Source organism: Mixophyes fleayi, chromosome 6 (assembly GCF_038048845.1).
Source record: "Mixophyes fleayi isolate aMixFle1 chromosome 6, aMixFle1.hap1, whole genome shotgun sequence".
Classification (NCBI taxonomy): Eukaryota; Metazoa; Chordata; class Amphibia; order Anura; family Limnodynastidae; genus Mixophyes; species Mixophyes fleayi.
In genome coordinates, this window is record NC_134407.1 from 203,591,735 (window position 1) to 203,614,892 (window position 23,158).

Below are 23,158 nucleotides of genomic sequence, written 5' to 3' on the forward strand. Positions count from 1 at the left end.
CATTTCAGTCAAGTCCACACCCCTAAAGGTAGGACACACTGAGTGTGGTTTAAACATATCTAAAAAAAAAAACAATTGTAATATCCCACATGAAAGTATCACTCACCTTACACTGACATCTATACCCACCACACCTATTCTACTGGATCTTTAAATTCTGCCATAGCTGGCTTTTCAAACCTTATTATACTACTATAATATTCTATCAAATAGTACTTTCCAGTATGTGGATAAATACTGGCAAATGTACAGTAGCTGGGTACACTTGCGTGCGGGCTAATTGCCTGCAGAAAGAACATAGGTCCTGCACCAAGTTCCCTTCTGTCTCCTCCGATGCTTTTCAGTAAAAGTTAGGCTTAGGCTGTGGGGGTAACATTCACTCTGACCAAATGGAAAAGTAGACATTCATAATTTAAATGGTGTCGTCTTGACGTAATACTACTGTATGTACATAAATGTTACCGACAGCAACGAGGCAGACTTTTTTTTTCATTGTCTAAACTGCACAAGGACGACAGAATCTGATTGGTTACGGCACCTTACTCCACGTTGTAAAATAAGCCACGCTGGGGGACATCAATGCAAATTACGCTATTGCAGTCCGTGATATGAAAGTGCATTTCTGTCAAAGTCAAAAGCAAAACACTTTAAAGGCCACTTCCTTAATTGGTTTACGCTAATATATTTTATTATATAGAATTTTGAGTGCAGATTTCCTGGGATCTCAAATGCACTTACATTGTACATAAAAATCTCCCATTTAAAGTAATCGTCTTTTTTTTTCACATCGTCAGAGGTGTCGTGGTTTAGAGGTCTAAAAGACACAGGATCAAACCTACATCTAAGGCTTTGTTTATGACAGGGCTTTCCCCTGTACACATGGCCGGATTAACCATAGGGCTAACTGGGCTACAGCCCAGGGGCCTATGGCATCCAGGGGGCCCTTGAAAGTGCTCAGCAGCAGTATTGATCGGTCGGGGGCACCCCCGGCGTGATCAGTGCTGCTGAGCACTTTCACTGCGGTCCTTCTCCGGCGCGCTGTAGTCTCCTTACTGAGGAGATCTCGTGAGTCTCACTCTCACGAGATCTCCTCAGTAAAGAGCGTACAGCGTGCCGGAGAAGGAGGTAAGTGCCAGGGGGGCACGGGCAGCTTGGATCACGGGGGTTGGGGCCCTCACGGGGGAATGGAGGCCCCCCTAGCCCAGGGGCCTCCATTCCCTTAATCCGGCCCTGCCTGTACATCAAGGGGTTAACACTGAATGTAGCCCCTGGCGAGAGACGGAAATATTCACCGGGTCACATTGGCGAAAGCTTCTCCACGTGTAGCCTATTTACCAAGGAAAAATAGAGAATTTTTTTCAATCGTCAATAGCTTAAAAAATATTTATTTTCATTTTTTTATCTATTTTTCCACAATTTCATTTTTTTCCAGTTTATTTTGTTCATTTTTCTTTCAGTTCCACTGCAATTGTGCGAACCAGAGACTGATAAAACGAAAGTTAAGCCTTAACCACTCCGGGCCAGTATCAATGAGAAAATCGAGTATAGCCCAGCTGCCCAGGTGATATTTTGTTGATAAAGTTATTGCAGCAATAAACAATAATAGTATTATTGCTACATATTAATAGGCCACTTAGCATAAAACACCCCCAATCCCCCAGCGCAAAAATTTGCTCCCCTAGAACAGACATCTTGGCACACTGATCCAGTGATGGCCGATCTCTTTGTTCTTCAAGTGTGGCCCTCCAACCTTCAAGGGGCCACACAGAGGAACGAGCACACTGCCTCCCTCCTTTCCCTCTTCCATCACGCAGCCGACTGGTGAACGCTCGGCCGTCTGTTGCCCACCACATGCGTGAATAGACAAAAACGGGTGGAAATGCATAAAAACAGACATCACATGAGAGATGTGGGATATTGAGCATTTAGGCTGCTGGAGAGGTATTTTTTATTATATAAGAATCTTGAAACCCAACTCAATTAATTGAAGTATAGGAAAAAAGCTTAACCACTGCAGCTGTTAAAAGGAAACATTGCTATCCCTTAACAAAAAACAAACTGCATACACCAACAGCGCTGTGGAGTAGCTAACAGCAGACTTAGTGGTGCTATATAAATAGAGGATGATGCTAATAAATAATACATACTTTGATAGTAAATATAGTCCCTCCTTGTGGACAACAAAGCATATATACAATAAGAAAATCATTTTAACAACAAATTACATTCGTAAAAGAGTTTATAAAAACGAATTGGTCGCTCTCTGGAAATACAGAAGACCACACACATTTATTAGATAAAAAGTTAAAAACACCCATTGGCATATTCACAGGGGCCTTCCATATACCCAATTATACCTCTGTACCCAGCAGCATTAATCCTATATAAACATAGATCACATTATAGTATCATTAATGTATAAACCAAAAATAGGAGTTAAACACTGTGTAATTGTGTTGATGGAAAAAAGACCATTCTTATATAGAACTCTACTCAGTCAATCCTCTTAGGTCAGTGTTGGCTAACCTGTGACACTCCAGGTGTAGTGAAACTACAAATCCCAGCACACCCTTCCAGCAATAAGCTGCTACATATTGGCAAAGCATGCTGGGACTTGTAGTTTCACAAACACCTGGAGTGTCACAGGTTAGCCAACACTGGCTTAGGGGGGAACACTTACTTAATGAGCTCCATTGATTCCTAATCAAACACTTACCTATCTGTAGCTGCAGTCTTACTGCCGCATATAGTGTGTTGTGTTTGTTAATGACCCATACAAATGACTACAACCCCCAACAATGTACAAGCACCAGGCATCATGGACTGTTCCAACATGCAGGGCCATCTCTTCCATTCGGCACAACAGGCAGGTGCCTGGGGGCCCTGCGGGCAAGGGGGCTCATCCGAGACAGTGCTGAAAAAAAAAATCCTGCAAAAAAAAAAAAGAGAATACTTACCTTGCGGTCAGCTGGCGATCCGTTTCCCTCCCTGGTCCCCTCTTTCGTGCTGTGCTCACAGTGAATGTTGGCCGTGATGTCACGCCCAACATTCACTGCAAGCACAGCACGGAGGAGCGTGAGAACAGAGACACTCAGCGCGGGAAAAAAGAAGAGAAGGAGATAGGACTTAAGGTAAGTTAAGGGGGTCCCTATATATATATATATATATATATATATAGTGATTATATATATATGTATATATATATATATATATATATATATGTAAATAAAGAGATTTTATATATATATATATATATAAAATCAATTTTTTTTTACATACATATATATTATTTTGTTACACACACACAATATATATATATATATATATATATTTATATTTAAGGGCCCCGGTGCACTGCATTGCCCGGGGGCCCATAATGTAGTTAAGGTGGCCCTGCCAACATGTTTAGCAGACAGTGAGCTTGCAATCAGCTTAAAAAAAAAACTATTGCACTGTGCAGGAACAATAATACATTTTCAGAGGCAAATCTTACAATAAAGGAGTGCCTGTCCTTGGGGTAGGTGCAGCTACATGACAGTGGGATTTAGAAGCAGCTTACTGCAGACACATTGCAGCCCAGCTCCCAGCCTGCTGAATGCAGTGTAACCGGAGGAAGGGCCTATGAGTCATGTACTGGGAGGTCTGAGGCTGCTCCTATCACAGACTATAGGCTCTGTGTGTCACCACTGCAGCCCTGTGTTGTACACAGTAATAGCCCTGACATCAGACAGCATGCCGGTAAGACAGACCCTGCACCTCTTACACGTCTTTCTGTAGGGGGGTTTAACCCCTTTAGCTTCTCTTTAGTAAGGATTAACATTTGTGTTTCTGTCCAGTGTCTCCTTGTCTAAATCATGTTTGTGTACATGACAATAGTTAACTGCTATAACTCAGTTCCTGTTTGCAATCCTTTACTAGTACTCACCAGTAGGTTAAATGTCATGTCCTAATTAAAGGGAACTGAGCACACAGACAGGATTAAGTGTTGGGTATATTTGGGGTCATCAGTTACAGCACATATGTTGTTTGAATTATACATTTTACATGTGTTTCTAATGCACATAGGGGCACATTTAGCAACCACCGAATAAAATGAAAAATAGTTTTCAATTCTTATCGCATTGATAGGGATTGAACTAATTCTCATATTTATGAAAAAAAGCAACACAGGAACAGCAGTTCCGAAAAAAACTGCTGTTCCTGTGAAGTGGAAAACATACTGACCACTGCCTCTTCACTTCCGAAGAAGTATGCGATGCACGGGGGTCCTCTTCTCACTCCGGTGCGCATGCGCCGTCTGAAAACCTTGGGCATGCGCACAGACATCTCTGCTCTATACAGTGGCAGAGAGAGAGTGAGCGCTGAGTGACAGGGGGGGATCATGTGATCCCTCCACACATGCGCTGTCCAGGTCTGCTCTTCGGAGCAGAGCTGACAGCATTGAAACTTTTCAATTGAGATAATGTACGCGGCGTACATAACCATTTGCGTCTTTTGTTGCATTGCATTGGACACTGCTTGTTCCATTGTGCTTTTCCATATTTTTTGCGATTAAAAAAAAACAGTAACTTGGCACTTCCCAAGCATAAGGGAAAATCCAAAAGCACTCATGGATTATATGCTAAAAATTATTTTTACAGGATTATCTGTTTTAGTGTTAAGGTCTCAAGAAAAAAAGTGGACATTACTGAAGTAGACAGATTTTCATGATTTAAGGTAGTTGGTTAGGGTCATCTACGGATTGCATTATACCAGAGATAATAGGGACAGATTTCGCTTGCCGCCTCTGTGACATGCCTGGTGAGCAGGGACATACTTCCTGTAAGTCGGGACAAACGCAGTCACTGGCCGGATAGTCCTTTCAAATTGAGATTGTCCCACCTAAAGAAAATTTAAAGGTACTGGGAATGACAGTGTTAATAAACATGCATGAAAACATTGCATGCTTTGATATGCGCCTAGTAAGAGTACAAAAAGTTCTGGTTACAGTAGATTGACTAAAATAGTAGAATATCTTTATTGACTTTAACCTGAAAACAAAATGAGCACATTACGCACACACAAGCTCAAAGCAAAATCTCTAAACGCCCCCACATCGCGATCAGGAAGCGAGAACTGCCGCCTGTCGTTTCCGGCCGAGGGAGCTCTGTTACTAGGCAGCAGAGAAACAGTCTCCCCCGTCCGTCAAAAGCGCGGCAACGGGAAGCTATTTTCTAGCTGACCAATCATGCACCGCGTTGTCCTTTTGGTTTGACCCGACAAGTCCTGACTACCCCCTGCGCTATTGCACTGGTAACTGTCTTGGAGATCTGCGACCTGTGCGACTCTAGCAGCGAAGTCCAAACCTCCTTGCTGGGGGTCCCTGGCAAAACCCGGGGTTGCGTTAGACTCCGCTCCTCCCTGTACAGTAGAGCTAATACCAGTTAGTCCAGACAGTTACCAGTGTAATAGCGTAGAGGGTAGTCAGGACTAGCTGGGTCAAATCAAGAAGACAATGTGGTGCCGAGGGGGATTCACGAGAATGGTCAGGAAAGCCAAGGTCAAACCAGGAGAGTACACAAGCCAAAACAGGGTCCAGGAGGGTAGCCAGACAAGCCGGGTCAAAATAGGAGAACTGAAGCACAAATACACGAAACGCTGGAGGCAGGAAATAGACCTGATGCTCTGGCACCCTAATGGTGCCAGAGTCAGTTTTAAATAGAGGGGCCCAGGGCATGATTGATCGGCGGTCAGGCGTCATAGACTGCTGACCGAAGCTAGAAAATAGCGTCCTGTTGCCTAGAAATGGGGTGCGCTATCGCACCTGCTCAGGTGGCCCTTCTGACGGCCGGGGGAGACTGTTTCTCTGTTGCCTAGCGACAGAGCTCCCTCGGCCGGAAATGACAGGTGGTCGTCCCCACTTTCTGATAGCGACGAGGGGACGGCGCCTGACACGCTTACAGTGTTTGTAACTCATGGTTGATTTATACTATTTTTTATATTTTCGCAGACATAGCTCCTTATCTGCGAATTCAACTGGCTACCCTGATTCTGGAGAGACTTGGCTGGATTCTCAATCTTCCCCAGTCTTCCTTGATCCCAGCCCTAAGGCTGCACTAAATCTGAAATACAGTGTGTCCCAGGGTTGTTCCTGCCAGAAGACTAGGTCCTCTCCGGTCTGGACGAGGCCAAGTCTTTATTGGCCAGATGGGACGTGTCTCTTCTTCCCGTGCAGGACGTTGTTAGGAACCAGAGTGGGAGCAGGTACATTTAGCACACTTTCATTCCAGACTGCTCAGCGAGAGGTTTTCAGGGTATTGTCCAATTCCACCTTTCAGCTGGACAGACAGACCCTTAATTTGTCCACCGCCTCACCTTCGTCACTAGTGTGTGGGTTGATAAGTGTCAATCTAACTCCACAGTGACATGGCCGTGAGGTGATGGCATGTTTACTGTCCTGGAGAGTATGCTTGGTTTTACCATGTGTCACACTCCAGACCCGCATACGGGCACCTGTCTCGTTACCTGCCTCTCAGACCATGAAACCGGCATACCCTGGCATCAGGCTCACACCATACATCACCCTGCAGCTAGATCTGCGCAGGTGCAGTCTGTTCCCCTTTAAGACTTCCTCTCTTCCCTCATTAGCTATGGGATTATTGGAGCACTATTTAAACCTCCTTTGTTCACCTGTCTGATGCCTGTTCTTCAAGTTCACTTCATGCAGCCTGTGGTTCTGGTTCCTGTTCTCCTTGTGGTCTGCATTTGTTCCTGACAGTCTGCTCTCAGCTCGTGGCCTGTGTTGAACTACCGCTGTTCCAAGTATCTCTATTACCATCTCCTGAATACTACATTGTGCCAGCTTAGGTTCTCTCTCTACTGCCTCTCAGAGCTACTACTGTTCCTGTGACTTCTCAGCTGTTGTCCCGAATTACCACTGCTGCACCTGCTTGCTCTCACCTCTGTTCCAGTGTCTCTACTACTTACCTTCTGGTATCAGTGCTTGCCTCCTAGCATCTCCTGGCTCCTCCACACTACTCTGCTGTCCACTCAATTGCGGGACCGCGACCTGCGGGTTTGGTGCCGCTAAGACCATACTCCCTTGGGGGGATTCCTGGTGAAAACCACCTTCCTGTTAGACTACGTGCCTGTGAGTGGGCCTAGCCATGCCCAGCAGAGCCTAGGGATCCTAAGTCCAGCCTTGTCAACCGTGACACCATGTATGGAATGCTGGTATTCAGTGATGTGAAGGTCACAGTTTTCGCACTTTGCCATTTCATCTCTTGGCTTGTTCAACTTTTCTGTTTTTTTTATCTGTTGGAGCGGTGCCTCATACAAAGTTCTCTTGTGTGCCGAAGGGGGTCTCTCGGTTTCCCCTTCAACCTCGAGATTGTTCTTTCAATGTTTAGTCTTGGTCTCCGCTTTATGATCTTCTTTGTACCTTCTGGTTGTGGTCCGGACTCTCGGAAACTCTGTGGACAGAACAGCTTTGGTTTGTCAGCACTTACTACCCTTTTTAAAGGCAAAACTTGCCTTTAAACCCTTAGTTGTTTTAAATTATGCTGGCAAAGTTGCCGAATATCAGCGATTTGCTAGAATCCCTACTTAATACATTTATCCCATGGGCTTTGTTATAAAACTGAAGATTGCTCCCATGAGAGGGGCTTAGTAGGAGAGGAACTATCTTTCAACAGTTTAAGATTTAAAGTGCCCTAGCTCCAATTCCACCTACTATACCCCCATTGGTGCAGTGTCCCCCAGTGGACTCCGAGAAATGGATTTTATGGTGCAACAAGTGGAATATATTCTACATTCAAAGAAACATATCAGAAATCAGATCATTCTTAAAAAAAAAAAAAAATTATAAAAATAGGATCACATATAAATGGGCAGATTCTCGCAAAAATAGACACTTGCAATTTTTTACTTTTGGAAATGACCAAATACTGCACAATATACAGTGCAGCTAAGAAATAAAAATATCAATGCTAATTTGAGGTCAATTATACTTTATGTTAGACCTACATTAATCAATAAAAAGTGCAAGGTTAGATTGGTTGCTACGGGTAACACCTTCTTTGTATTCTGCACCTGCCCCTTATTGACTGTAAAACAGTAGTACTGAGGCACTTGCTGGAGATCCTAGCTTACAGTACCTTGATTTGTTGGATACGTCGCTTTATCTCTGTATCCCAAGCAGCAGAAATCTTATTGGGCTGCATCTAACAATTCCTCTGCACGGTGCTGCATAAAATTGTATATGCTGTGTACACCTGGTGCTCTTCCAACCTGACAACACTGAGGCTCTGAGTGGCCTCTCTCTAAGGATGGGAGTTGATCTTATCATCTTACACATACTTCTCTTGGGATAGTCATTGTATTGTTATTGTATTGTATTGCGAGTATTGTTAGGTTTTATATTTTGATAATTAAATCTGGGCTGTAGCGAGGTTCAGGGCTCCGGTGATTACCCCTGCACTTGCCTACTTCATCGGTGTATCTACCATTATTTGTTATTTTGACGGTGTATTGTATTTCATGTTTTTATCTTCCAAGAAAATAACGCTAGGAAATGTTTTTTGCTTGATCCTCTACCACTGACATAGTCCTTCAACATACAGTAGTTGTGGATACCAGAATGTAGCAAATATTCTATGGCGCATATAGTTATCAGACGCCATCCCCGCTGATCCTCGTCAGCCAGGGAACGGACGCCCTCCTTCCTTCCGTCCGCAGCGCTCTGTTGCTAGGCAACAGACGCGCTGCGGCTTCCGCCTCAGAGGCTTGTCGGGCGCATGCGCCCTGCCTCGTCACGGGATGCTACCTGTCCCGCTGGATCCCCGCCTCCTGGCTCCTCCAATCATCATCTAGCCTGCTCTATTTAAACCTGGCTCTGGCGCAATTAGGGTGCCAGAGTAACAGGTTCAATCCTAGTATCCTGGGTCTCCTGCTTCCTTGTCCCTCATTGTTCTATCATTATTCCTGCTCTTCGTTGTGACCTGGCTTGGCGACCATCCTATTGTCTGTGTGACCCATATTGTACTTCGACCTCGGCTTGCTGACCATTCTCCCGGATTCTCCCTGGTACCGCACATTCCTGATTGGCTCGACCCGGACCGTCTGACCCTTCTACACTACACCGGCAACTGGCTAGTAAGACCGCGACCTGCGTACCCTGTGCAGCGAAGTTCAAACCTCCTTGCGGGGGTCCCTGGCGAACACCAGGGGTACGATAGACTCCGCACCTGCTAGTTCAGTGGCGCTAATAACGGTTAGTGTTCTGTTCCGTATACTCCTCAGAAGGCCTGCGGCCTGACAATAGTATTGTTTAGCTAGAAGATTGCCTGGAAGCCATATAGCATCACAAAGTGAATACTGCTGCCGTGGCTATGGATTAGTGTAAGTATTTTTATTACCCTTCTTCTGACAAGGAGAACTGTATGGTAGCTGATGTCACCCCCAAATCCTTACGGATCAACTGTTATCCTGATTCAATGAGATAAATCCATCTAGTGATATGGACTACTCACATTCAGTATATGGATGTCTTTATCTCTGGAAGGCTGCAGGTCAGCGTTTCTGCTAGATTCATATAGAATATATTTGTCGCCTTAAGTATTGGTCCCTATGGCAAACACAGAGTTGTCCATTGTTACATCAATCACAGGAAGATGCACAACACACCAAAAAGGCAACACACGTGTACGACATTGTTTAGCCTTTGCACTTTAGTGAATGCAAATCGATAAATGGACAAAGAATGTTGAGATTGTGTTTAGAACTGAGTGTGAACATAGCCTTTAATACTTGAAGATGTGATAATTATCTGCATATTTCTTTAGTTAATAAATGAAAACACTGAAAACACACAATAGTAAAAGCCAGTTTATTGCACAATTGTCATAAACTCTACTATTTTTATCTTCAGAGGCTGAGACTTTGCATGAAGTAAATGAAGGAATGGACGAGGCTTCAAATCCACTATTTACTTTTGGCATCATTGCTGATATCCAGTATGCCAATATAGATGATGGATACAATTACGTGAAGACCAAAATGAGATATTACAGGAATAGTCTGTCTCAGCTTCGTAACGCAACCGAAGGGTGGGCCTCAGAAACCATCGAACCAACATTCATCCTGCAGCTGGGCGATATCATAGACGGCTATAATGTTCAAAATAAATCCTCAGAAACTTCACTGGCGAAAGTTCTGACGGAGATTGAAAAACTGAAAATCCCGGTCCACCATATTTGGGGAAACCATGAATTCTACAACTTCAGTAGGAAGCGTTTATTGGAGTCTAAGCTGAACAGCATGCGAATCAAAGATACGTTGACGACATCTCCAGAGAACCTTCATCACCTGGAATCATTTTATGCTTACCATTTCAGTCCTTTCCCCAAATTTCGATTACTCTTAATTGACTCTTACGACTTGAGTGTCATTGGGAGGGATCCATCGAGCCACAAGTATGTAAAGTCCTTAAAGCTCCTGAAGCAGAAGAATCCAAATGAGGATATGAACAGTTCAGAAGGTATCTACAGACCCTAAGGAATATTGCAAAGACGAGTCAAATAGCTACAGTTAAGCTGACATACATTCTATACATTTCATTATTTCTGAAGTTTATAACTTTGCATTTTTTAACTACACCTAAAAGCATCTGAGTCATTAGGCTGTACCATTAGGCTATACCATTATATAGTCAGAGCAAGGCCAGACTGGGCTCTGTGAGGCATCTGCCCATCAGGCCGGTCCCATAGTTGGCTATGTTGGCCTGGGTCATTGGGCCACCTGCATTTTTTCCTTTAAAATGTTCCTAATAGGCTGCTAAGGTGAGTCTTGCCCCCCCGGGCTAAAATTTGACAGCCCTCCCCTGTATATAGTACACTAAAACAGAAAAATGGAAGTGCAGTATACTCATAAATTCCCATATAATTTCAATAATCAAAAAGTATATAACTCACATTGCTAAAAGATTTTGTAAATATTAGACTTTATTTTTTTCATATACATGACAATGGTTTTAAACGTATTTATCAGTCGGTGGAAACCTCATGAATAATCTCAGGATTGCCCGTCTGCGCACAGAACACTTACTCAATCTCTACATCGTATTCACAGTCGGGAACCAAGTTCTCCAAAAACAGTTCCACTTTGAAAAGAACTTCAGTCTCAAATGGTATTAGTTCATCACAGGAAAATATTAAAATCACTGTAATCCTAATTTATATAGGTGATTAGAAGTGGGAATGTGCACGACATACATGAGACTGCTTTATATGCTGTATGGCCCACTGAGTGGGAATTGAATTACTTATAGACTGGTGTTAAAGTTCTGGGACGAGAATGTTAAGCGTAAAACACTGGCTTTCCCCATGTTAGGTTTCCAGTAATACTGCAGTCTATGTAAAAGCAAATGTCGACAAAGATCCTTAACTGAAGGATCGGCACATAGAAGAACAGGAGATAAAGTATTAATACAGTAGTCATTCAAACTTTAGAAAAGCGCTTAGAAGTCACCGACTGATATCGGTAAAATCTCATAACCACCTTGTTTTGAATTGTTTTAGATCTTGCTGAACCCTACTTTGTGCAGTTTAATGGTGGAATTAGCACCACCCAATTAAAATGGATTAACAGCGTTCTGGAGACCTCCGATAAAAGTAACGAAAAAGTGATGGTTGCAGGTACGTACTCAGCAGAAGCAGGTACAGTGCACACACTGGTGATCTCCACTTGTCCAACTCTTATTTTAACAACAGAGTCTTGTACGAACCACGGGTCACTTAATTACGTGTACATGTGACTGTTTGTCCACCTCCTATAAATGAAGTGCGCACAAAATATTACGCTTTTGGGAACTGAACATGTAAAATCAAACTCCACCTACTTTGTGGGATTGTGGGTCTGTCTGGAATGGTCATATTAAACTTTACATTTCATCTCATTTAAATCCTAATTAATGGTAGTTCCCTAATAACATTCCTAGACAATGTATTCTGCCAAGAACCCAAGAAATCTGCTTTAGTAACCTTTATTAGACTTGCCTTAGTTCCTATTTAATTGCGTGGGAAATAAATATTTATTCAAATGGACTGTTTTCAATATTGTTAAACAGATATATGTAATATATTTAACAAACAATCCGTGCATATCCTGAAATATTTCTATATAAAGGTACTACTTTAAGCTAGGCCTGGCCTACCTGTGGTTCTCCATAGCTGTGAAACAACTATCCGCAGCATGCTCTGACAGTAAATAACCAGCTGATAGCTGGCAGGGCATGCTGGGACTTGTAGTTTTAGAACAGCCGAAGAGCCACAGGCTGGCCAGACCTGCTTTAAGCCATGACAAGAAAGTATGTGCAGTATTTCTGTAACGGTGGTCATTATTCCGAACCCTTTCAGTAACAGTGCTAGCATAATAACATCCCTCCTTCGTAGGAGGGTGACCTCACTCTGCTGGTGTTTTCATGTAGAGCTGATCATTCATACACTTGGACATGAGAAGCATTACTTATAAATACTGTGCCCCTTTTCACAGGTCATCTACCGATCCACCCAGACTCCACCGAACCCATGTGCCTGACGTGGAATTATGAGGAGATCCTGGCCGTCCTCCAGGCCCACCCCTGCGTTGTGGCCTACATGTCCGGACATGACCACAGCGGCGGTTATTGCCAGGACTCCTGCGGGATGCACCACATCACATTCAACGGCATCATTGAGACACCCCCGGACAGCCGGGCTTTCGGCACCATGTGTATTTACGAAGATAAAATGGTGCTGAGAGGCACGGGCCTTGTTCCAAACATAACTCTACCCTACAGGAAAAGCTAGTAACGAATCCACACGTGAAATATACCGGTGTGACGAGACAGTCTGCTTACAAGGAGAGAATGTACGCTGTGCACAGGATCAAACGCCGTCCAGATGAATGTCATTTTTCACAACTAAACTGCAGTTCTGAATAACAGATATTTCCCCATAAAATGACATGCAAATCCGTGCAGATATAACATTCTGGACCAGGAAGTGGGTTAGATAGAAGAGGCAGGGGCGCTGGATGCAGCAATACTTGAGGGCGCAGGTTCTCTGTTCAACCACTCCAAAGGCTAGATCTAAAGTACCACAGCATTGCTATGCAGCGACTGTATGATGATGCAATCTATATGTACGGGTACTGTACAGAATGGGTACTGTACAGAATGGGTACTGTTCAGAATGGCCGCAGTTTGGAAACTTTGCCTTGGGAGCCAAAGCATGTTTTTTAGCACTGTAAATACACGAAAACTGTTCTAATTAAAACCTAAAGTAGTATTATTTGTCATTAGAAATCATTTATTGTTTTCCCTATAATTCCCTTTAATTGCTTGTACTCACCTGGTTTCTGGTGGCAATTCTCTTCTGCTGACCTGTCAATGCCCTCCACTCCATCGGCAACCAGTAATGAGGGTCTTGCTGCTGAGCCAGCTTTGGGAGGCATGGGGGTGTTGAAGTGCTAGCTGCCCATTGCCATTAGCGAAAGAAACCAGGCATTAATACATATGTCAGTTCTAGAAGCTAATGAAATATTAGAAAGCCTAGGATATGCTCTTGGCCACTGCAATAGACTGTTAGGCCTCCCGCACAAAAATACTTTCCAATCACTTAAGATTTTCATCGGGGGTCAAAGTAATGTGAAAAGGCACGCCGTATAATGCCACTAAGGCACCGAAACATAGAATTGCTGAGTAACAAACCAAATACTTTACAAATATATGTTTAAGACTCAAGTTGCAGTTAAATTTGTGTACGTTAAGACGGCCCAGTCTGTAATCGGGCCGTCATAATTAGGCATAAAACACAGCTACGTAAAAGGTAATGTTTAGAATGTTGAGTAAAATTCCAATAAAACATAATGGATGGAACAATAACAATTCAACATCTAATACAGCATATAAATAATTCTAATCATGGCAATCAGTGCAAAGCATAAGTCAAGTAATGCCAATATGGCAAACTTCAAAATAGAACTACATACAACCTTCTTAAAAGGCTTTCTAGAGCAATGAAACAATATTAGCATTTATCCAAGTAGCAATATTGCTCATCGTGTGATTATTGATCTTACCATAGCGTCTAGGACATAAAGTAGAATACCAGTTGTGAATACAAGTCAAAAGGACAGTTGTTGTCAGCGCTTGTCCTTAACACTTCTGTGTGTATCTAGAAAAATGAAAACATGAGATATTGGTTCATATTTTAAACAAAGCATTTAAGCCTGTATCCCAGCACCAGAGGTACCTCATTGTATGCAGGTCTTACACTGACCTATATACTTCAAACATCAAATGAAAAAAATAGATGCACTCACCTCCCAGGTATAGGGGCTTACATTAGTGGATCAAAATATGACCTGATACCTCATGTTTTCATTTTGTTAGATACACACAAATATGCAGTGTTAAGGATAAGCTCTGGACAACAACGGTCTGTTTTGTATACATGTAGGCCATTTATATTGCCATGCAGCTGGTGCCATAGATAATATGGGATTTGCTGAGCGCTGGTTTATATCTTCTCTGGTTTTGTTTCTGAATACCAGTAGCATTAAAAGGGTTCATATTTAACACAGTGAATGAAACGGTTATAATCATAAACTGTGGTAAGATATTCAACATACAGCAAAAATTCGTATTTCACATTATTATCAAGTCAAATCATGAAGCGCTTACCAATTGCAGCATTCCTGCGACAATCTATAAAAAGAATACAAAATCGCCATCAAGAGTATAACCACAACCAAATGGAAACCTATAACTCCATCATTAACTTATTGTTTAATATCATGTACTCCAGGGGGTAAATGTATCAAGCTGAGAGATTTCCGGCAGGTTTGAAAAACCAATCAGATTGTAGCTGCCATTTATTTAGTACATTCTACAAAATGAAAGCTAGAATCTGATTGGTTGCTATAGGCAACATCTCCACTTTTCAAACCCGCCGGAAAACTCTCAGCTTGATACATTTAAGCCCAGGGGTCTTCGACCTTTTAATACCTACCGCCCTCACCGGTGCTGCAGTAACTCAATTTAGTGTAAATGTGAGGTAATTTTTAGAGGGGGGGGGGGGGGTTTGTATTTAATTATATAAGCAGCAGCTACTTGCAAAAGCCTATCTGAAAAAGTCAAGCTCTGCAGTCCTACATATACAGGTTACTGTGTTCACATACATACACTCAGGTGCAGGTTGTACGCTCTGTAACACTCTGTGACACAGTCTCTGCATGTCCGTGCAGGATACACTTCTTGTTGTGGTGGACAGGCTCTCTTATACTTATAATAAGTATAAGTATTGAGTATAATACACTTATTAGGTGCCTCCAGTCTGTACCTATGACTATAGTATGTTTCTGGAGTGTGGGAGGAAACCGGAGCACCCGGAGGAAACCCACGCAAACACATGGAGAACATACAAACTCTACACAGATAAGGCCATGGTTGGGAATTGCACTCATGACCCCAGTGCTGTGAGGCAGAAGTGCTAACCACTGAGCCACCGCTCGTACATTCCGTAATGACTCACGGTAATCTGTATAGTACAATCAATATATAAACTGGCTGTCGGCAAGAAAATTGCTATAAAATCCACACTGAATAGGGCACAGATGTAACAACATGTAATTCGAAATGTAAACGCCACAGCAAGAATTAAGATATCTCTTATCTTGGTATTCGTGATTCCTTACGCGTTTGTCCTCTTTTGATATCTGGTTTCATCATATTCCAGCAAAGCACAAGACGACTCTTGTTTTCTGCGCTGTAGCATTTTTATGCACTGACGCAGTTCCTATTTGTTTACAGTTTCGCTAAATACTGTAGTACAATGACTGAAAGGCTCACTTGCAAACCCCCAAAAATGTGGACCCACAAAGCTTCTTTATTTGTGCAAGTGAGAACATCACTTCAAAGACCAATCCACAGCTGTTTTTGGACCACCCATTATTCATTTCAACATTTAGGCCTCCCCACAGGCGTTTCTGCAGCTGTCTGCAAACGCAGCACAAAAAAGTTTAGCGCTAGAATACTGGTGTTCAGAGGACTCACATTGTCATCAGCCCTCATTGTAGGAATTACATGAGCCATTGAAGGGGGAGCAGAGGCAGCTTCTATGCCATCTTTCTTTTCTTTTTATCTGAGATGAGAATCCATCCAATAGTGCTGAGTATTTATGGCAGGTACTTTTATAAGATGATTACATAGACGTCTTGATGATGTATCTCAGTGATAGCCTGCATGGGCGGCCCTCTAACCTCTAAGTTACAACACTACAATGAAACAAAAACACCTATCTGTAATAACATATAAGTTGGCATTTAAACAAGTGTTACAGGCTCCAACAAACAAATTAGACAATTAAGCAGGAAGGAGCTGGGGGCCGCAGGTGAAGGCTCAGAGAGCCGCATGTGGTCCTGGGGCCGCCTGTTGCCCATCACTGATCTAAAGAGTAACTACAAAACATGTAGGGAGCTGGCTTAAATCATATAGTCACAAATTATGTGGGGGAGCCGGTTTAAATCATAGTCACAAATTATGTGGAGAGCCGGTTTAAATCATAGTCACAAATTATGTGGGGAACCGGTTTAAATCATAGTCACAAATTGCGTGGGGAGCCGATTTAAATCATATAGTCATAAATTATGTGGGGAGTCGGTTTAAATCATATAGTCACAAATTATGCGGGGAGTCGATTTAAATCATAGTCACAAATTATGTGGGGAGCTGGTTTAAATCATAGTCACAAATTATGTGGAGAGCCGGTTTAAATCATAGTCACAAATTATGTGGGGAACCGGTTTAAATCATAGTCACAAATTACGTGGGGAGCCGATTTAAATCATATAGTCATAAATTATGTGGGGAGTCGGTTTAAATCATATAGTCACAAATTATGCGGGGAGTCGATTTAAATCATAGTCACAAATTATGTGGGGAGCTGGTTTAAATCATAGTCACAAATTATGTGGGGAGCCGGTTTAAATCATAGTCACAAATTATGTGGGGAGCCGAATTAAATCATAGTCACAAATTATGTGGGGAGCTGGTTTAAATCATAGTCACAAATTATGTGGGGAGCCGGTTTAAATCATAGTCACAAATTATGTGGGGAGCCGGTTTAAATCATAGTCACAAATTATGCGGGGAGCCGAATTAAATCATAGTCAAAAATTATGTGGGGAGACAGTTTAAATCATAGTCACAAATTATGTGGAGAGCCGGTTTAAATCATAGTCACAAACTATGTGGGGAGCCGGTTTAAATCATAGTCACAAACTATGTGGGGAGCCGGTTTAAATCATAGTCACAAATTATGTGGAGAGCCGGTTTAAATCATAGTCACAAATTATGTGGGGAGCCGGTTTAAATCATAGTCACAAATTATGTGGGGAGCTGGTTTAAATCATAGTCACAAATTATGTGGGGAGCCGGTTTAAATCATAGTCACAAATTATGTGGGCAGTCTAATTAAATCATAGTCACAAATTATGTGGGGAGCCGATTTAAATCATCGGGCAGCACAGTGGCCTAGTGGTTAGCACTTCTGCCCCACAGCACTGAGGTCATGAGCTCGATTCCCGACCATGGCCTTATCTGTGTGGAGTTTGTATGTTCTCCCAGTGTTTGCATGGGTTTCCTCCCACACTCCAAAAACATACTGGTAGGTTAATTGGCTGTCATCAAAATTGACCCTAGTCTCTCACTCTCTGTCTGTCTCCTTCTCTGTTTGTATGTCTATGTCTGAGTGTGTGTCTATATTAGGGAATTTAGACTGTAAGCTCCAATGGGGCAGGGACTGATGTGAATGAGTCCTCTGTACAGCGCTGCGGAATTAGTGGCGCTATATAAATAAATGATGATGATGATGATAGCCACAAATTATGTGGGGAGCTGTTTTAAATCATATAGTCACAAATTATGTGGGGAGCCGTTTTAAATCATATAGTCACAAATTATGTGGGGAGCCGGTTTAAATCATATAGTCACAAATTATGTGTGGAGCCGGTTTACATCAAGTGCAGTCAGAGGTAAAGCAGTGGATATTTATCCTGTTGACCCACTGTACTGGGCATATATTAATTAAATAAACCGTGCACCACATTTCTCTGTTGAGTCGGCACTTTATTCAGAATTGTGTATTCAAATTTTAGATCCTACATTGTTTAAAATAGAGCTGCCTTAGCAGTATCTGTATAGCTTAAATGGAATAAGTAAGGTACTGTGTGGCTGGATATCCCTATTTTCCTCTATTATATTTACAACTCAATGTTTTAAACTAAATTCTTAAACTCTATAGTTTTGCTGAGACCTTCTTGATATTCTTAAGCAAAAAATCACACATGCCTTATTCAGGCACATTATTTGAAACCTATCAGCTCTGTGTAATGTAGGTTTAAAGTGTTATAATGCTCATTCCATTCCTTTCCTAGTATTATTTTTTAATCATGGTTCTCTATGCTCTAAAAATCTATTTTAAATTCTTTGTAGTACGCCCCACATATTGTAGGCCACTCTAGTCCACTCTATTAAATTGACTACAAATTTGTGCTCACAATTAAGCAAATAATCAAATAAACTGCTCCTTTGATGAAAAATTTGCGATCTGGGTCCATAGTTGCCTATGTTCAGGACACTTCCGGATTATTGGGAGAAGTCTCAGATTCCTTTGAAAGCAGACAATTTTCAAATAAATTATTCTGTCATCACAACCTAACAGGCGTGAAAAATTTACAGGTCAAACAAGTTTTTTTTATATTTATGATACACTGCATTATGCTATTCTGCCAGTAGATGGCAGAAGTTTCTCACAGTAAACTCGACTGCTGGATTCAGTCAGAACTGTAGGCCCCATTAAATACAAAATTACTGTAACATCTTATTTTATAGTTTCTAAAAATTCTTGCCTAAAATTAGGTTTTATTAATACACCTGTAGGTTGTTTTCAGATCTATTTATTTTAATAATAAAAAAACAGGTTTATGATCTGCAGCCATTGGTCTATGAATGCAGTAAGCTAGGTATTTACCCATTGGAATGAATTGCATGTTAAAAAAAGCTCCTGTGATGTTCAGCAAAGTAACACAAAATTAAAAACCCTCTCAGGACCACCAGGACAAGAGAAACTAAACACTGTGGCTTATATTATCAATAGAGCATTAATTATCTCTTCAGATCAATTTATCAGATGTAATAGAGGAATCTGTCTCCTCCAAGAAGGGAAATCCAGGCTGCCGACTTCTGCATCTGGTCCATGATCATGTTTTCCTAGTCTATATTACTGCATTTTATTTTTCTGTTTAAAATATTACATTTGCTGCATTTGTTTGCATTACACAACCCCCAAAATGATTGTTCTAAACTTGTCTGCAGACAGTCAGCAGCAAAGTATCCCTGTACATTATTATAGGTGCCGCCATATGTCTGAGGAACAGTCCGCGGAGACACATTGCGTTAGAGTTTTTACTAAAATGTCTGCTCCTTTTCCCTTGTGTCCCAAAGATACGAGGGAAAATAAGCAGAGATTTCTGTATCGTATTGGCCAGCAATGTGCAGTCAGACATCAAGGCAATGTCCTACGGCACCTCACGGCTAATTGAATCTGCCCCTAATTGTTGTGTACCCCAGATATACCATACTTATCTACTTTCTTCAGCTCCCTTCCGGGAGCCAGCCAGTGGAGGGGGGCGTGGAGGCCGAAATCGTGTCATTTCGACCCCGCCCCCTGTGACGTCATGACGCAAATTGCGTCATTTGACAGCGGGGGCGGGGCCAAACGCAGCGATTCACCGGGAATCGCGGTGTTTGGGATCTAATTCTGCCCACTTCACTAGGAAGTTGGGCACTTTCTAGTGAAGTGGGCAGAATTCGGGAGATTGCCACACTCGCCCGGGAGTCCGGGAGACTCTCGCAAAATGCGGGAGTCTCCCGGACATTTCGGGAGAGTTGGCAAGTATGAGATATACCATGTAATATATCTTATAATCTTTCCATGACTGATCCTTTATTTAATTCAATGTAACACTATAACAAAGTTAACACATAAGGCCTATGTTGTCCAGGTATTATTATGATTTATTTGTATAACGCCAATAATATTACGTATCGCTGTACAGACGATATGTAATAACTCACATCAGTCCCTGCCCCACTCGAGCTTACAATCTAAATTCTGTAACACACACACACACACACACACACGAGGGTCCATTTTTGTCAAAAGTAATTTAACCTACCAGTATGTTTTTGGACATATGTTTGATTTAATGCATTGGTGGGCAACATGCAGCTTTAGGGCCAACTGTACCCGTCCGAGCCTTCACCTGTGTCCCCTAGCTCCTTCCTGTTTTATTACCAGTAAGCCCATTTCACTGCTTTATGCCCAATTAGCCCCAGCCCTTATTTTCAGTTTTATGACCCCCTGAGCTTCACTGAAGTCACCCCAGCTCTTATCGAGTAAGAGGGTCATAAAACAGTGAATACGACTGAACTTGATCTTATTCTTTGCCCTAAGCTGCCAAGTTCCGTCACATGACCAACGTCAAGAAGTCTTGTACCGGCGGCGGTACATCTGAGATCAGTGGAGTAGGCCATCTAGTCTGCCCCACGCGGCATCCCCATCCCACCTTATAGTGGGATGGGGATGCCGCGTGGATGCTACAGGATTCCTGCTTCCGTTATTAAAGCAAGTTAAATAATGTGTAGGCAGGCTTTTCTATGCACCAATGTGACATAATGTCACTCAATCAGTGCTTTAGGTACCCCCTAACTATGGGCACCCTAGGGGACAGCCTAATGGTAACAGACGACCCTTTTGTGAGGCGATTTTCCTACAAAATGTCAGTTGCCTGCACAAAGCATGAACAGACAAACTCACCCACAATAGAACTCCCCTCTTCCCCCCAAAAAAACACTCCAAACTCTTCCCTGCTGCTTGTCTAAGGTAAATAGCAGCTAAATATATATCAAAATCTGCGGAAATACAATTTCCATTTTCATTTTTAATTAGACTCACTGGCATTCCATTCAGCCTGTGTGTGGTAAAAACTGTTTATTTCCTTTTATTTTCATCTAATCGGTCACTGAGAAGATATTTAATTAGTGCAAATTAAAAGCTCTTCTAATTTGGAACAATGGACATCCTGTGGTGGTCAAAGCATTTCCAAACTAGATGGACAGATAATTTGGCACTGTCCACCCTGGCTATATGTGAACGTGAATGGACCTTTGATAAATGGCTATAGACAACGGGAATGGTACCAGACAAATGGACTCATTAAAAAAAGAAAACTATCAGGAGGAACTAGATGTGAAACGCAGGAGGGTCCGACTGACTGGAATAATATTTTGTATTATTTACTTATTCAAATCAAATGGTTTATGTTTAGGAAGGGCTTACCATACCACCAATCTTTTTTGGGGGGTTTGCTGGTTCAAAGCAACTAGTTGTCACTGACTACAATTACTTGGGTCACTTGACCACTGACAGTGAACGTGAACTGCACATTAGGCAAATAGGGCCAGGGGCAAACGCAGGATTTGTAGAGGGGGGTTTCCACACCACGCTGCCAGTGGGCATGACCAGCATGCATGGGGGCATGGCTATAATATTAGACAGTGCTTGGCTGCTCTCCAACTCTTTAGATCCCTTTAATATACATGGGCAATACTGCGTGCACTACTGTTAAGTGCCTTTTCAAGCAGAGCGGTGTGAAGCGGGGGCAGTGTCCTGCCACCTCAATTATACAGTGCCCCAGGCTTGGAGGGGGATTTCCAGGCACTAAGAACCCCCCTCCCCCTCGGTTTGCCTATGAGGCCCCAATCTGTAATAATATATTAGTGGGCATGTTTAATGTAAGATAAACAATATTACAACCTATAACAGATCTGATAATTCAATGTGGCCACCAGCTTTTGAGAGTAAGGCATCAGGCACCATGTAATTCTGCAGAGGGGTTTCAATCCGTCAACCACCAGGCTCCTTCTTGGGAAATATGTCACTGTGCGGTGCCTCTTACAGAATCCTTCCTGGCTGCTTGATTAGGACTGCTGAGCAGCTAGCAGAGCGCAGGACAGCTAGGGGTGGATTAAAGTGTATTTATCTGTTGGGCACAGGAACACAGCAGTGTATGGACACGCATAGTCACAAGAACAGCCCCTTTAACCAATCCAGACTGACCCACTTATCCGTCGGTGAGAGTCAGTCGGGACATTTTGCATTAACTATAGTGGCAGGGTTGTGCCCCTTGCTAACACTGGCACCCCTTATCTTTAGATAGCTTGTACAATCTTAATTGCAGAACTCTGTCACTGGGTTGTACCACCACCTCCGAGAGGGGACCCAGTCACACTTTAGACTAAGGGCTAGATTTACTAAGCTGCGGGTTTGAAAAAGTGGGGATGTTGCCTATAGCAACCAGAGTCTAGCTGTCATTTTGTAGAAAGTACTAAATAAATGAAAGCTAGAATCCGATTGGTTGCTATAGGCAACACCTCCACTTTTTCCAACCCGCAGTTTAGTAAATATACCCCTAAGGGTTAACAAAAATTGCTTTATCTTGTAGTTAAAGTTAAAGGGACATTATGCTATGCATTTGAGAATCACACATATTTTACAAAAACCCACTAGCTCAATGAAACAAGAGTAATCCCCATATCGGAATGAGGTTAGGTTCAAACGTTGTAGTCTATTAGGGATCATTTAGGACATGCAAACATTTGGTGTCCAATAAGATCAGCCATTACATCAAGCACAGTTTTCTACATGCATATTCTCGCTATTAGAGTATCACATCCTGCAAAACAAAACCTTTTTTGCATTGCAGAATCAAGTTCATAACGGCAGACTGTCCTCGTTCGGAGACAACATCCAGAAATTAGTAAAAATATCACAAAAGATGCATTTCACCATAACAGGGAAACCCCACATCTTTTGCGGTACCGGAGACCTCATGTGGCACTATCTAGCTGCTTCTGATTGGCTGTTTGCATATTGACTCCTCCAGCTGATAAGTACTTTTTTAACAGTGAAGCTTTATTAGGTTAAGTTGCAGTTATCAATGTGAAACTGCATCTCTGCGTTGTCGTGAACGTAAGTGTACCTTTGTATGCCTGACGAAGAATTACTTATGTTTTGAG

The 23,158-nt window shown here is 42.4% G+C and overlaps 1 protein-coding gene and 1 long non-coding RNA gene across 3 annotated transcripts; one reads left to right on the top strand and one right to left on the bottom strand.

The window, feature by feature from the left end:
• Positions 1–3,636: 3,636 nt before the first annotated feature.
• ADPRM (ADP-ribose/CDP-alcohol diphosphatase, manganese dependent) lies at positions 3,637–13,304 on the top strand. 2 transcript variants are annotated; one of them, XM_075178133.1, is made up of 4 exons: positions 3,637–3,738; positions 9,908–10,516; positions 11,556–11,672; positions 12,529–13,304. In XM_075178133.1, the coding sequence occupies exons 2-4, from the start codon at positions 9,940–9,942 to the stop codon at positions 12,822–12,824; spliced, it is 990 nt and encodes a 329-aa protein (XP_075034234.1). In that variant the 5' UTR covers positions 3,637–3,738; positions 9,908–9,939; the 3' UTR covers positions 12,825–13,304. The 2 variants fall into 2 exon arrangements, with proteins under 2 accessions (XP_075034234.1, XP_075034235.1); XM_075178134.1 differs by lacking the exon at positions 3,637–3,738 and adding an exon at positions 9,116–9,250.
• Positions 13,305–13,373: 69 nt separating this feature from the next.
• Positions 13,374–18,637, bottom strand: LOC142095236 (uncharacterized). The gene is made up of 3 exons (XR_012677763.1): positions 18,577–18,637; positions 14,702–14,725; positions 13,374–13,489 (listed from the first exon to the last, which is right to left on the bottom strand). It is a non-coding gene; the product is annotated as an uncharacterized LOC142095236 (long non-coding RNA).
• Positions 18,638–23,158: the final 4,521 nt, after the last annotated feature.